Here is a 16,538-nt window from a genome sequence, read left to right as displayed (position 1 = left end):
AACCCTGAGGGATGAAAAACCTTTTTAGGCGAAAAGAGAGGCCCACGTCTAAGACGAGCTTCCTTGCCCTTAGTAGCCTGCGGAAGAAAGGTACTGTTCCCCCCTGTGAGACCTTTAATGATGTCATCCAGGGTAGCTCCAAACAGGCGATCTCCTTGAAAGGGAATATCAGTAAAGGCCTTTTTAGAAGCCTGGTCCGCAGACCAGCATTTGAGCCAAAAGATGGACCACTGCCAAAACAGAGAGCCGAGCCACTAGGGGAGCCACATTCAAAAGAGGCATCACAGATAAACCGCAGCCCCTGGACCAGCTGGTCCACCAGCTAAGCAAAAGGCAGGGGGGAGCTGTTCTCCCTCCAGGTCACGGAGTAAAAGCTTAGTCCACGCGGACAGGTTGCAACACCAGGGAAATGGTGAGTACCGGCCTCAGTGCCGAACCAGCTAGAGTGCCACAACCTCTGCCTTCCTGTCAGCCGGATCCTTAAAGACCAGGGACTCTTCAACCAGAATCATGGGTGCCTTGTTCATTCTGAAAACCAGAGGGTCCACCACCGGTGCAACAGTCCACTTCTTAAGAAGGGACTCCTCATAGGGGTGCCGCCTAGAAGGAAGCTTAGGGACCCCACTGGAACGCTTCAGATGTCCCCACTCTTTAGAGCCAATTCTGTCAAAACAGGCAGGGAAAGAAAACCCCTTTGCCGCTCTGGATGGCTTGTGAGTGCCAAAGGGAACCTGCGCCTCTGTCGCAGCTGCATCCTCCATCGTCAAGGTCTCACGCACAGATACAATCAGTGCTTCCACCAGCGCCTTTTCGTGCGCGGTTGCAGAGGATTCTGGACACGTAGTTTCAGACCCAGCAGGGTGACCCACATCCGCCGAATCAGATTCAGGATCTGATGAGACTGATGAGGCAGGGGAAGGCAAGGGGTGCTTTTTGCTAGCTCGAGGACCACCTCCAGGCAGGACACAAAGGACTCCAGGACCGCCGTCAGTGCATCGATCGAGTGTTGGGACCCGGAGGGCCACACAGCCTCAGAAAGGGGATCAGGTGGGGAGATGTGCTCCAAAGACTCCATGAGTCACCAGGGGGACGCCACAAAAAGTGTAAAGGAACAACCCCCACTGCGATGGCAGCACCACCCGGTTGCCGGCACAAACACCAAGTGATCATCAGCAGTGAGGGAGAGAACCCCCCATACTCACCACCCAGCAGAAGCCGGCATCTGCAGCCACGAGGATATCCTGCACTCCACGTGCGGCGATCAGGAAGTGAAAGGATCCAGTAGTCAGCACCAGGGGATGAGGAGGGGCTCCCACCGCCGAAATTGCCACCCACAGGGCTCCACTGTCCTGGCTGCCGCTATTTTCAATGGCAAATCACTGCAAAATTGCCGCCGGACTACACAAACATGGCCGCCGTGTATAAAAATACCGCCACGTGGCACCACGAGGGTTACAGGGACCCAGGAGGGAATTTAGGCCTCAAGAACAGACCTAGGCAGGATGGGGGACCCTGACAGGAGTCCCCACAAGGTACAACCTCCTCCAACACAGTCGATTGCCTGGTCGCCGGTGGCGCACCCCCCCCCCCCCCAGCCCCCATCACCAGCATAACGACCTGCCCCCACCCCAGGAGGTGGACCAGACCACCCAAACAGCCCCAACATATGTGGAGGGGGTGGGATGGGGGACAGATGACAAAGGGGGGGTGCCTGATGGGAAGGAGGGGAACCCGGGTGTCCGACCTTCCCAAGGAGGGGCCTATGTCCACCTCAAAACCCTCCAGGGGGAGAGGGTGGACAGCTACCAGGAACCCCCCTCGGACTGCCCCATGGGCGTAGCCATACTTTTTTCTGCCTTGTGTTCTACTCCTGTAAGAGGCAGTATAACCCAACGGTTATGAAGATCTGAAGCTGTATCCCTCAATGAACGAAATAAACTAATTTTGGCCATTTATTCCACCCATTTGCGAACAGCTTTGGTTGGGGTTGCATTAAAGTGATTGTAAATGATTACCTTGTAAAACAACCCATTAAGTTAAAAATGGAAATGAAAGGCAAAACATTTGTGTACAGATGTAATAAAAACAATATGAATACCTTCCCCCCCCCCCCCCCTTTTTCTTTTTTTAAAAAAGCGATCACATTACCTCTGTTCTCAGCTATATAAGAGCTGGGGGAAGGGAGAAGCAGCAGCATATTGAGCTTCCCGGTGAGTGGCTGTGCAGAGGGGGGGGGGGGGGGGGGGGTGTCAGGACAAGTCTGATCATTGGAGGAGAGTAGGTTGGATTCCCAGCACAGCTAGAGAACTGAACACTGTTTTATCCTGCTTAATGTGGTCAGTTTTTAATAGGAAAGCACAGGGACTGGCAGGAACACCAGGGATTCCACACAGGAAGCAATACAAGAAGAACAGGAGACATACCAGTACATAGTACAACAGGCACATATCAGGAATATGAAATGTTGTGGTAACAAACAATTTAATGGTGTGCCACCCCATTTACATTTTGTATAAACCTAATATATAGACAAGAAAACGTCTTACATGGATAACAATGGAGATTTTAGGTGGGATACTTACTGAAGGATTCTGGGGCTTCTGTGGCGGCACAGTGGCTGGTGCAGGTACCTCCTCTTTTACTGGAGATGCTTCTTCAAGTATTGGGCTTGGCGTCTTCTCATTGGAAGAGACTATGGCTGGATTATTATTATTGTCTTCAGTTGTATCTGAAATCTGGTTAATAATCTCACTACTAACCAGTTCCTCTGTGATAGGTGAGCAGACCTTGTTGTCATTGTCATCTGAGGAGACTTGTGGTTCAGGAGGTGGTGGCTGAGGAACGGGCGCTGCAGGGGGAAGAATGGGTGGCTGTAACGAGCTCGCCTCCTCCACATTGCCATTTGTGCTCGTGTTACCATTGTCCACATCGGCTGGCACGCTCACAAACTCTTGCGAGTTACACTGTTGGTAGAAGGGCGCAGCTTCCATGCCCCCTGCTAAGGTATTAAAACGCTGATACAGCAGTTTCTGTATGTTGGGGCCACTCGGACCTTCAGGCTCAGTTATAGAACTCCTCTTCTTTAAAGGTCTTGGTGCATTGGCAAGTTTTCTCCTGAGGGCCTCCAAGTCAGCATCACTTTGATACCTCATAGGTGAGTGAACGATGGGGGTCAGCTTGGTTGGACTAAGGGGACGAGGGATGTTTTCCACTCCATTACCTTCCACAACTGGAACGCTGCCATCCACTTCACCCTCTTTGTCACCACCTGGAGCTGGTGCACTATGTAAGAAAGGAAGAGGGGAGGAGTTGGACGATCCAGACTGGACGACTGGTTTGCCATATACTGGAAGAAATGGGGACAGGGTCATTAGTACAGGTTTGATATAACCATCATTGAACAAGTTTAAAGCTCAGCTCACAAGGACTCTCAGTTCTGGTATAAACAGGCCTAAAAACAAAACTGAAAAAAAAAAAAAAAATCACTTCTCATATTACTTTTATCAAAGGAGTTATGTGCAGTATAAATAATAATTAATTAGGCTGGTGGACCAGACCACTGCCAATCATAGTCCACTGCTACACCTGAAATATTAATAAATCTTAAACCAAATTCATAATCTCATTTTTTTTTCTTGCTAAGAATATATACATTATAATGACCTGGAATACAACCATGTCTACAGACTTTTGGCCTGCATAATGCTTAATGGCTCAGTCTGTATTGCAGGCTGGAAGATGAAGTAGGCCACCAGCAAGTTGAAGCACTTGGAGGGATATATCAAACACCTTGATAATCACCCTTCTAAGTAATATGACATAACATTAAATGGCAATGCAGAGATTACATAAGAGGTTTTCAGCAGCACAGCACCACGAAAGCATTGTAAAATATAAAGACACAATGGGGTTTGATTTACTAAAACTGGAGAGTGCAAAATCTGGTGCAGCTCTGCATAGAAACCAATCAGCTTCCAGGTTTTAATTTTCAAAGCTTAATTGAACAAGCTGAAGTTAGAAGCTGATTGGCTACCATGCACAGCTGCACCAGATTTTGCACTCTCAGGTTTCAGTAAATCAACCCCAATGTCGATAAGGAAGCACTTTCTTGTGCGTCTATTTGAGTCTATTGTGGCTGATAAATACTCACCATGGGTTAGAGACCTGCACCAGGCCCATTTAAACACAGCAGACCCACAGATTACAGTTACTGTCAGGTAATACCCAAAGTCCTTACTTTCGTCATATACAATTAAAAAGATCTGGATGCAAATGGTCTTGTAATCTATTTTACTACTTATGGACATTGGTCTTGGGGTAAAGAAAACCCATGCATATCAGATGTATCCTGCAAAATTTAAAAGTTAACTGCAAGACTCTACTTTGGGTCACTGCAGGCATAAATCACCTCTATAGTGGCTGTACTGTATATATACCACATCATTCAACTAATCTGCATGCAGAATACATTCCCCTTGGGCTAAACAGTTGCAAATTATGCATTAAAAAAAAAAAAAAAAAAAAGTTTTCAATAAAAAGCCAAAAACACAAAGGCTATTGGCAAAACTATCCACCCTCTTTGGTATATCATCATTTTTTGGCTCAAGTTGGAACACTGCAGTAATAATTTTCCATGTAAAATAATCAATTATTAAATCCATCCTATTGCACAAATCAAAATCAATCTTTGATCGGGGATCGGGTAAACAATAAAACAGACATATTGGGGTTTTTTGTTGCGCAGGCACATTTTTAGTTGTAATTTTTATTGTCATTTTGGATTGGGTGCTGTGGCAATGGGAGGGCCAGTACGGCTACTCAATTAATAACACAATATAATGCTTATTTATTAGATCCTATGAAGACCATCCATGAAAGGGAGGGGTGCATTATATAAAAATTACCATTTTATTGACTTTTCACCACCACACTTACCTGCTTTCACAGATTTGTTGAGGGTGTTATATACAGCTTGTTGATAGTTCTTTGGTGGCGTTGATTGTTGAAGGTACATAGAATAAATAGAACTGGAGTTTACAGTCTGTGGCCCTTTCCTAGGAGACTGTGGCCTGGATCCCTTTTCAGCAAGGAAAGGTCGGATGGCCACAGTTAAGGGAGGGTCAGGTCTAGTGTCATTTCCAGGGAACAAGGGGGAAGAGGAGGGTGGGTAGGTGGGGCTGGGCGGAACAGAAATCCTTTGCTGAATTTGCTGGGAGGAGCCTGGAGGGTGAGGATTAATTGGGGTAGGTAACGGAAGGGGGCGTGTACGTGCTGTGGGTCCAGAGCCAGGTCTGGTCAGGCTTCCATCTTTCCTCCTCTCCAAAGAATTTGTAGCACTCAAGGGAAGAGGTCCCTGGTACATGCCATAATTGTGTGGCAGCGTCTTACTCAACCCTGGGATTGGAGAGGGCAACTTCCCACCATCTGTAGACTGAAAACCAAGAACCATTAAGGCATTGAAAGAAATTCATCACAGAACTCTACAGAGTGTCACTGATGACCTCAGGAAAATTCTAGTTGTCTAGAAGTCCACATGACATGTTGTTAACACAGAGTCCCTGTACCAAAGCAATTATGCAGCACCTGAAGTCAGCGCATTCTGGCTGTGGGTCAGTGATTTTATTATAAACCAACAGCCAGCTACTAGTATTTTAAGAGGTAGGACCACGACAGCAGCTAAACGCAATGCGTAATGGAAATATAAACACGTGTACATATACTCTGTATTACCCTAGATCAGGGGTCTCCAAACAATGGCCCTCCAGTTGTTCAAGACCTGCAATTCCCATCGCTAGTCATGTCTGTGAATGTCAGAGTTTTACAATGCCTCATGGGACATGTAGTTCCGCAACAGCTGGAGGGCCGTAGTTTGGAGATCCATGCCCTAGAACAAAGGAAAGCATTCTGGCACTCTAATAGTTGATCGGCTTCGCCATCTATCTAAAATCCCTAAACAAAAAATTTTACAGGTTATTTTAAATAATTTTATTGTGAGTCGCTCCATGCAAAAGTGGTAGTCCAGTCACCAAGCACCAGAATGGTTATATGGGGAGAATCCATATACTTATGTATGTTATGTATTGACCGACTAGTAGCTGACATAGGGGGATTTTCCTGTTCTGGATTTAATTGAGCCTGTTGCTTTTTCCTGCATGGGCAAAAAAGCACATGTTCACTTAAAAGGAGAAGTTTGTCTTTTGGCAAAAAAAATAATAAATGCACATATTTTTACTGAAAAAATAAAAGTGCATTTACTATTTTGTCCTGCAGGAGTCTACATAGCATAGCACCAGCGATCGCTGAATCACGGGTGAAATGCCATGCTCCTGCAGACAAGCCCTACAGCTTGCAGCCTGTACCTCTGTATGGGCTGTCAGTTTGAAGGCTACAGGGCTTGTGAATGAACCACGAGTGCGCTACTCGGTACCCTCGTAGTTCATTGAGAACTATAAGCTGTCTGCCGTGGTGGAAGGAGGGACTTGTAGTCCCCCTCATTCACAGATTGTTGTGAATGAATGACGCAGATGTGCAGGCAGGGCTGCACCATTTTTGAAAAGTGACAGCGGGTACGGGGAGAGGATCCCTCGCATGCTGTCAGGAGTTACACATACGCAGAATCCTCCATTGTATACATGGTCTTTAAAACACAATGCAGATCTGCCAAAATAGCTTTCAAAATATTGAACAGAAAAAAAAAAAAAAAATGTGAAAACTTACCAGCTTCTCAGTGGGCCCCACTGCAGCAGACGGTAGGGGTTGGCTGGATATTGGTGCAGTTTTGAAACCAGCCTCCATATTTGTATCTTTCCAGTCAGACGTGCCAAGCGGAGGTGTTTTAACCACAGACATCGCATTCTGTTTTAGTGCAGGCCAAGTTGCGTCACCGGCTGGAAAACCAAAAAACACAAAGGTCTATAACGCATAGAACTGGGGAGCCACAATGACGAAGGAAAAAGCCTTAATTAGGATGTAATCATTAGTAATAAATATGTATACTATTGCATTAATACTAGAAAATTATAAAATTATATGTGATTGGGTGATTGTTTAAGATTGACACAAAGCGTTAATCAATTCAAATTTAACCTTTACTTTCATGTGTATGGTTTGGTGCAGCGTTAAAGGACAAGTGCACCTGTGTGATATAAATTATTGGTGATCATGTCCCTTGTAACTGAGTAAAATAATGGCACAAGCACTAAATCATCTAATCTCTGAAACAAAAGCAAAGATCCTAAGGGGAAGAAGAGATGGGCAAGGATTAAAAAAAAAAGAGGAACCAGCAGAATCACTACAGATCCCAGCAACACTTGCTAAGGACAGACAGCAAGAGCAAGGTATAGGGGAAATTATTCTCCAAATCTGCTAGTTTGGTCTGAGTAAAGCAAATAAAGTAGGTTAACGAAGACAACCATTTAAAACTATGGTCCAGTCAACTCAACACCTAATTTTTCTTTGGGTAGATACTGCTGGGTAGAATCAGGCCCCAGGACAGTGATGAACAGATATCTGCACCAAAGATCCCAGCTCCACACACAAACACGAAGAGCATTACAAGATGAAAGGGGGGATGTCTTGCCCTGTTCATTTCACATGGCAGCAATAGGGATAGGACTCTGGAAAAACGAACTTCACTTGACAAACTAGCATTTGGTTTAACCCACTGGTGTCCAACAAAATGTTTCCCAACCCAAGACCCTAGAAATGTCCAATACAAGTCCAATACAAGTTTATTTACCAGCTACCCCTATAAAATGATTAAAATTAAATCTAACTGGAAACTGTATGTTGATAGCATTATCTAGCTTCATGCTTATATGATCTATCCTATCTTTACCTAAACAGGGCTATCATTCCAGTCTGCTGGAGGTCATCTCAGCATGTAAGGCAGTGGAAAAAAGATATGAAAGTAGCATGGGAAGATTAAAAACCAGAAAAAAAACCTTTTACTTAACATCTGCGGTATGGTATTACATAGGGAAACCTGGAATAATGACACTGAACGACATCAACCGCAACCAGATGGCATGACTCCTACTCCCCAATATGTTATATAGTATAATCTAGGTAACAGAGTATTTGTTATATACTGTCCTGTATACTTTAAGCCAGTGGTCTCAAAAATGTAGCCCCGGGGGCCAGATATGGCTCTTTCCTTGCCTATATCAGGCCCTCTGAAACACTATCCCTCCCCTTGATACAAAGCTCTATTCTTCTATACCAGGGCTCTCTAAAATATGGACCTCCAGTTGTTCAGGAACTACAATTCCCATCATGCCTAGTCATGTCTGTCTGTGATTGTCAGAGTTTTACAACACCTCATGGGATGTATAGTTCTGCAACAGCTGGAGGCCTGTAGCTTGGAGATCCTTGTTCTATACCAACAATGGCGCAATATTCCTGTCACTGATACCAACAATAGGTCACTATTCATACCACTGACTCCAACAGTGGGGTACTATTTTTTCCACTGACACAAATGATAGAACACTATTCCTCCCACTGAGAACAGTGCTGGGGCACTATTCCTCCCACTGAGAACAGTGCTGGGGCACTATTCCTCCCACTGAGAACAGTGCTGGGGCACTATTCCTCCCACTGAGAACAGTGCTGGGGCACTATTCCTCCCACTGAGAACAGTGCTGGGGCACTATTCCTCCCACTGAGAACAGTGCTGGGGCACTATTCCTCCCACTGAGAACAGTGCTGGGGCACTATTCCTCCCACTGAGAACAGTGCTGGGGCACTATTCCTCCCACTGAGAACAGTGCTGGGGCACTATTCCTCCCACTGAGACCAGTGCTGGGGCACTATTCCTCCCACTGAGACCAGTGCTGGGGCACTATTCCTCCCACTGAGACCAGTGCTGGGGCACTATTCCTCCCACTGAGACCAGTGCTGGGGCACTATTCCTCCCACTGAGACCAGTGCTGGGGCACTATTCCTCCCACTGAGACCAGTGCTGGGGCACTATTCCTCCCACTGAGACCAGTGCTGGGACACTATTCCTCCCACTGAGACCAGTGCTGGGGCACTATTCCTCCCACTGAGACCAGTGCTGGGGCACTATTCCTCCCACTGAGACCAGTGCTGGGGCACTATTCCTCCCACTGAGACCAGTGCTGGGGCACTATTCCTCCCACTGAGACCAGTGCTGGGGCACTATTCCTCCCACTGAGACCAGTGCTGGGACACTATTCCTCCCACTGAGACCAGTGCTGGGACACTATTCCTCCCACTGAGACCAGTGCTGGGACACTATTCCTCCCACTGAGACCAGTGCTGGGGCACTATTCCTCCCACTGAGACCAGTGCTGGGGCACTATTCCTCCCACTGAGACCAGTGCTGGGACACTATTCCTCCCACTGAGACGAGACCAGTGCTGGGGCACTATTCCTCCCACTGAGACCAGTGCTGGGGCACTATTCCTCCCACTGAGACCAGTGCTGGGGCACTATTCCTCCCACTGAGACCAGTGCTGGGGCACTATTCCTCCCACTGAGACCAGTGCTGGGGCACTATTCCTCCCACTGAGACCAGTGCTGGGGCACTATTCCTCCCACTGAGACCAGTGCTGGGGCACTATTCCTCCCACTGAGACCAGTGCTGGGACACTATTCCTCCCACTGAGACCAGTGCTGGGACACTATTCCTCCCACTGAGACCAGTGCTGGGACACTATTCCTCCCACTGAGACCAGTGCTGGGACACTATTCCTCCCACTGAGACCAGTGATGGGACACTATTCCTCCCACTGAGACCTGTGATGGGACACTATTCCTCCCACTGAGACCTGTGATGGGACACTATTCCTCCCACTGAGACCTGTGATGGGACACTATTCCTCCCACTGAGACCAGTGATGGGACACTATTCCTCCCACTGAGACCAGTGATGGGACACTATTTCTCCCAATGAGACCAGTGATGGGACACTATTTCTCCCAATGAGACCAGTGATGGGACACTATTCCCCCCACTGAGACCAGTGATGGGACACTATTTCTCCCACTGAGACCAGTGATGGGACACTATTTCTCCCACTGAGACCAGTGATGGGACACTATTTCTCCCACTGAGACCAGTGATGGGACACTATTTCTCCCACTGAGACCAGTGATGGGACACTATTTCTCCCACTGAGACCAGTGATGGGACACTATTTCTCCCACTGAGACCAGTGATGGGACACTATTTCTCCCACTGAGACCAGTGATGGGACACTATTTCTCCCACTGAGACCAGTGATGGGACACTATTTCTCCCACTGAGACCAGTGATGGGACACTATAACTCCCACTGACACCAATGATGGGGCACTAGTCCTCCCACTGACACCAATGCAGGGGCACTACTCCTTCCACTAATGCCAATAATGGGGCATGCTCCCATTGACGCCAGGGCATTTTCTACTCACGCTGGCCACAGTCTGGCCCCCTCATAGTCTGAAGGACAGTAAACTGGCCCTTTGTTCATAAAGGTTGGAGACCCCTGCTTTAAGCTATTAACTGCCCTTTATGGGGTTGATATCCACAAACAGGAACCAAAGCAGAGATACCAATTACTAGCTTTTCGTGAAGGACTGATTAGGTGGTATGAGCAAATGCTTGACTTTTGTTCCAGTTTTGTTTGCTCTAGTTTTTGTTCGTCATCCCCAAAGTGCATCCCCTGTTCATTGTATTCAGCTGTATCAGCTATTTCCTGCAATTTGCTAATTTCCCTGCCCCAATTCCAGGTGAAGTTAATTATCAGAAAATAAAGACAATTAAAAATGTAATTAACCTAAAAAAATAGAGAACAATTATTTGAGAGTATAAACTATGATGGTGATTATCTAGAGCAAGCTTGGGCTTTATGACTGAAAAACGTCTGAAGGCCTATTGACACTTGTCCACTTTGATGCAGCAAAACACACGTATTTTGATGCATAAAAATTAAAATGAATTTCAAGTAGAAATCCAAATTTTTTTTATTTAAGGCCAGTTCACATCTATGGTTTTATGTGAAAGGCAAAAGGAAACTATATAGGCCTGTTTATGCCTACGTGTGTTAACATGCACGCTGCATGCAAACAAACAACGTGAATCCCACCAGAAGTTTAAATGCCTTGTACAACCTATAATAAGCAATCAGACTTTTACATCAATTTAGCTCCAGGTCTGATGATGGAAGGGAAAATTCTATTGGCTGCTGCAGACATTACAGACACGTTCTTTCACACATTTGATAAATGCCTATTGTGCAGCTACAGTAGCTGAAGCAAACCTGTCATTTAGAAGGCTATAGGACATGGGTCCTCAAACTACGGCTCTCCAGCTGTTGTGGAAGTACACATCCCATGAGGCAATGCAAAATTCGGAGATTCACAGACATGATGAGGCATGAGGGGAATTGTAGTTCCTGAACAATTGGAGGGCCACAGTTTGAAGACCCCTGTTATAGGATGTAATGGGACGAGGAAGAAGGTACGCACAGTAAATCTACACTATATTGTCAGAAGTATTGAGAGACACACGTGAACTTTAATGGCATCCCAGTCCTAAACCTTGTGAACAGCCTTCCCAGAAGAGTTGAAGCTGTTATAGCTGCAAAGGGTGGGCCAACTCAATATTGAACCCTACGGACCAAGACTAGGATGCCATTAAAGTTCATGTGTGTGTAAAGGTAGGTGTCCCAATACTTTTGACAATATAGTGTATATAACAGAAATCCAGTACAGCAAAGATATTTTCCTGTTTCTGCAATGTAGCTATCTAACATTAATGGTCTCTTTTCCCTTCTAATGACCCTGCCGCCTGAACCTGGATCACGTGCGAGACATAAGCATAACTCGTTCACGAGCTTCATGATAGTGTTCAAATACTTCCAAAAACTGGACTAAAACCTTTATCATTTAGACAACAATGTAAGTGCCAGCCTACTCTACTTCCCTGATTGTTACTATGGTGAATCTGCATTTCTGAAGAAGACCCAGCATGCCTATGGCAAGGAATATAGACACTTATTGCGGATTTATCACAGGAAGCCTCCTTCTGCCTCAGAGTAACAGATTAAATGAAGCAAATCTGTCAGCAAGAATTTGAGCAATTTCAAGGCAATCAGATTATTCTGTCAAATAAGACACAACATAAATTCCACAAGGTCAGACTTTGTGGACACGAGCTGGGGAGTGCTATCAAGTTCTGTCACTGTCCATATGCCTCTCTTCTTGAGTATGACACCCTCTGCACAAAACAAAAAAAAAAACACCAAAAAGATCCTCCTAAAAAAATTTGTGTTAAAAGTACACCAATAAAGGACAAAAAAAAATAAAAATTAATATAAGGGCTTACGACACCACCTACAAATATGTAAGATGTAGCTCTACAGCAGGAGAACATTTATAGGCCAAAGGACAGGTCAATGAACTAGGAGAGCACTCATCAGTGCCCCTGCAGCCCTATGAAACTAGTCTCTCTGCTGTGGTGACAGAGGGTACTTGTAGCTTATTCACTCACAGGAATCTGTGAATGAAGGATGCGGCTGTGTGGGCAGAGCCATGCACAGACATGCTGTTTTTTGAAAAATGACAGCAGGTGCAAGGAGAGGAACCCTGACTCGCTGTCATAGGGTGGGCGGTGGTGGTAAGGGGAGTGGCGGTTGGGGAGAGGAGGCAGGAGCTAGATCATGTTACATCCTAAGGGCTAGTTCACACTAAGTGTAGTCCAGTGCAACTTTTTTCGGCATCAAAAATGCATACAGTGTTTTCCATGTATTCCAATGGTCCTAGCTCACACCGGTGCAGTCAGTTTCCGGTGCAGAAAAAAAGCAGAACATGCTGCATTTTTTTCTGCACAGAACTATACTGGAACATAGCAAAAAACATCAAAAACACACCAGAACAGAGTGTGGTGTGAACTGGAAGCAAAAACCTATCCGGAACACATCTGGAGTGCTTTGGTGGAGTGGTGTGAGCTGGCCCTAAATACAGGGTGAATATGTTACATGTTCCAAAGGTGAACTTATCCTTTCATGTGACCTGAGGGAGCTGAAATTTCGAGTTTCCAAGCGACCGCCAAGAAACCTTAAAGCGGAGTTCCACCTAAAAGTGGAAGCTCCGCTTATTTGCTTCCTCCCCGCTGCTCTATTTGGCTCCTTTTTTAGGAGGGTGGGGGGGGGGGGGGAGCGGGTATCTGTTTTTGACAGGTACCCATCCCCACTTTCAGGAGACCTCGCCGCAGGAAGTTCTGCCCCGTCCTCCTTCCCCCACTACCAGGCCGTTCAGAAAGTGCTGCGCGCTTGGCGTATGCTCAGAAGGGGACCGGCTGTGAAGCCACAAGGCTTCACTGCTGGGTTTCCCTTAGAAGAAATGCCAACATCGCAGGACCCCTGAACTGATAAGTGTCCTAATATTAAAAATTAGCAGCTACAGTATTTGTAGCTGCTGACTTTTAATTTTCAAAGAGGGGCCTGGAGCTGGGCTTCAAGGATTTAGAGAACATCTGTAAAGAAGAGTGGACCAAAATCCCCCCTGAGATGTATGCAAACCTGATAACCAACTACAAAAAATGTCTTTCCTCTATGCTTGCCAACAACGGTTTCTCCACCAAGTACCAAGTCATGTTTTGCTTGGGGATCAAATACTTATCTGAACTGCAACTCAATTTATAACATTTGTATCATGTGTTCTTTCTAGATTTTTGGTTGATATTCTATCTCCATCATTTAACCACTTGCCGACCGCCGCACGACTATCTACGTGGGCGGTCAGCCCCTCACAGGCAAAGTGACGTAGGTCTACGTCGCTCGCCTGTGAGGGTTTAGGGAGCGAGCGCGCGCCGCCGGAGGCGCGCTCCCGCTCCCGCGTGGTCACGGACCCCCCCGCGCGCGTGACCGGCGGACCCGATCGCCGCCGGCCACTCTGCGATCGGCGGGGGAGAGGGAGAAAGTCAGGCAGCTTGTGTAAACAAGCTGCCTGTCATTCTCCTCTCTGTATGAGAGCTGATCACATGGATCTACTATGTAGATCCATTGATCACTCCTCATACAGTTGAAGCCACAGCCAATCACAGTTAGAATCACGCCCCTAGGGACACACACAGCCCCTCCCTCTCAAATAAAGTTAACCCCTTCACTACCAGTGCATTTTTACAGTAACAGTGCATATGTATAGCACTGATTACTGTAGAAATGTCACTGGTAACCCCAAAAGTGTCAAAAATGTCAGTCAAGGGTCCGATCTGTCCGCCGCAATGTCGCAGTACCGCAAAAAAAAATCGCAGATCGCCGCCATTACGCGTTAAAAAAAAAAACAACAAAAATGACAAAAATCTTTCCCTTTGTTAGTAAACGCAATAACTTTTGCGCAAACCAATCAAAATACGCTTTTTGCGATTTTTTTTACCAAACATAGGTAGCATAAAACAAATTGGCCGAAAATATTAAAAAATTTTGATTTTTACATTTTTTTTTGGGGGAATTTCATATAAAAAAAAGGGAAAAATATTGCTATTTTTGCAAAATTTACGCTCTTTTTTTGTTTATAGCGCGTGATCAAAAAATCGCACAGGTGATCAAATACCACCAAAAGAAAGCTCTGTTTGTGGGAAAAAAAGGACGCCAAATTCGTTTCGGTACAGCGTCGCACGACCGCGCAATTGTCCGTTAAAGTCACGCAGTGCCGAATCGCAAAATGCCCTCTGGTCGTTTAGCAGCCAAATCCTCCGGGGCTTAAGTGGTTAAAATACGCCTATGATAAAAACTATAGACCCTTCATTTCTTTGGAAGTTGGCAAACGTACAAAATCTGCAAGGGATCAAATAATTATTTCCCCACTGTAGAGCATTTACCCCTGGATGCAAACAGCGCCCAAGGGTGATCCTCTGTCCCTAACCACAGGTAATTGCTCCATGATCAGTTACATCCAAACACTGATGTGCAGCTGTAGCCTCCGTTAGCCTGTCAATCCAGCCATAAGAATTTGCAGGAATTTTGCTGCAGCTGGAGTTAAAATGCTGTGTGAATGAGATCCAACACTTCTACCAACAGGACTTCAATTCCGTTAATGTCTGGAAAAAACTGTACGTATTGCTTCACAACTAAGTTCAATTTTTATTTCATCTCACAGAATTCAACTCTTATTTCATCTCACAGTTCTATTTAGGGGTATGTGCTGACTTATTCAAATGCTTTGTTCAAAAGCACAAATAACCTGCATGATATAATCCAATCTCCATTTACTGTGGTCAAATTAAGCAAAGAATTTTTATTTTTATTGGCTGCTCGAAGTTGCTGCATTTTTGTACATTATAGATTAACCTCTGTAGTCCAATAGGCAGGGCTACCTGTACTTACATTTGATATATGATGGCATACAGCTATTTTATAATCGTAATAGTCAATTTGTGAGCGTTTTATAGCTTCTGCATACAAATGACATTTATAGGCCCATTGAATAGTCCAATAAAAAAATATCAGTTAAGGGTGAGCACTGGCTTCTTACAGCGTTACTAAACCCAGGAGCCTGCATTCACTAGATCTGGTCTCCCACAGTACATGGAAACGTAATTATTTTAATAAATTTAAACTGATAAACACCTTTTTTCATCAGCAGTATATAGCACTCTTGTGACTTCTATCAGTATCTGGGTAAAGCTTGTATACTGCTCTCACTGTCCTATAAGGCAGCAGGACCCCTGACCCTCTTTCTGGACAGTGCTGATTGGCCCTGTGCTGATCACATGCACTCTCTCAAGAAACAAAAAAAAAAAAAAAAAAAAAACACAACTCTATAGCAATACACCCCAAACTGAGCATGTGCAGCTTGTCCCCTAGTACTATGCGGATATGAGTTGGAGACAGTGGAAGGTGGTGAAAATAAGAGGAGACAGAATCAAACAGCCTTTTTACACAATGCAGAGGATTAACCCCTTAGGTTCCACAGTGAGTATAACAAGCATGTTTTACTGCATATAGAGTCTGATGTTACTGTTGTGGGTTTAGTAACACTTCAAATGAAACCGGTGTTAAAATACATAAGCTGCCATTGCTGAGCTTTCCTGAAATTGTCTGTTGCCTGGCTGACATGCTGATCAAATGGCTTTACCACAATCTCAGTCTGTGACTTGTAACAGTATGCAGAATAGATGTTCACTTGCTACCGGCTTGTTCTAGGTCAGTGACTCAAAGTATTAAAGTGTATCTCTAGGCACCCTCTGTCAAGTTATCAATGGTGTGCCTGTGTACCCATTTACGCCTCTATTTGTATTGTAATAAAGTGATAAAAAAAATCCCAAATTTTAGAATTTTCCCCTCACTTTAGATTTCCACTAACTTATTATTACATCTCTGGGAGTTGAACTGAAAGGAAATTTCCCCAATGGTACAGACAGCAAAAAAAGAAAATATGGCTGGGGTTTCAGTCCTTACCTACTCTCCCAAAAAGTTTTGGCTAAACATACTTTAAAGCCAGAGGCAGCCAGGCAACTAATGTTTTCAGAAGATCGGCAATGGCACAGTTTACATATTTCTCATTACAGGTTTTCTTTTTATCTTGCTGG

At 45.3% G+C, this 16,538-nt stretch overlaps 1 protein-coding gene across 4 annotated transcripts in view; it reads right to left on the bottom strand.

Moving 5' to 3' along the window:
* The window catches only part of PPP1R13B (protein phosphatase 1 regulatory subunit 13B), a 182,480-nt gene that overhangs the window by 16,608 nt on the left and 149,334 nt on the right, over nt 1–16,538 (bottom strand). For all 4 annotated transcript variants that reach the window (XM_082275547.1, XM_082275549.1, XM_082275548.1 and 1 more), the window contains 3 exons: nt 6,718–6,887; nt 4,936–5,431; nt 2,583–3,346 (listed from right to left, as the gene is read on the bottom strand). In XM_082275547.1, coding sequence (XP_082131673.1) covers nt 2,583–3,346; nt 4,936–5,431; nt 6,718–6,887 — 1,430 coding nt within the window. The remainder of the gene's footprint in view (nt 1–2,582; nt 3,347–4,935; nt 5,432–6,717; nt 6,888–16,538) is intronic.

The sequence above is a fragment of the Pelophylax lessonae genome, assembly GCF_965119305.1.
Source record: "Pelophylax lessonae genome assembly, chromosome: 13".
NCBI lineage: Eukaryota > Metazoa > Chordata > Amphibia > Anura > Ranidae > Pelophylax > Pelophylax lessonae.
Note: the sequence above shows the minus strand (reverse complement) of the source record. Positions and strands in the feature narration are given on the sequence as shown.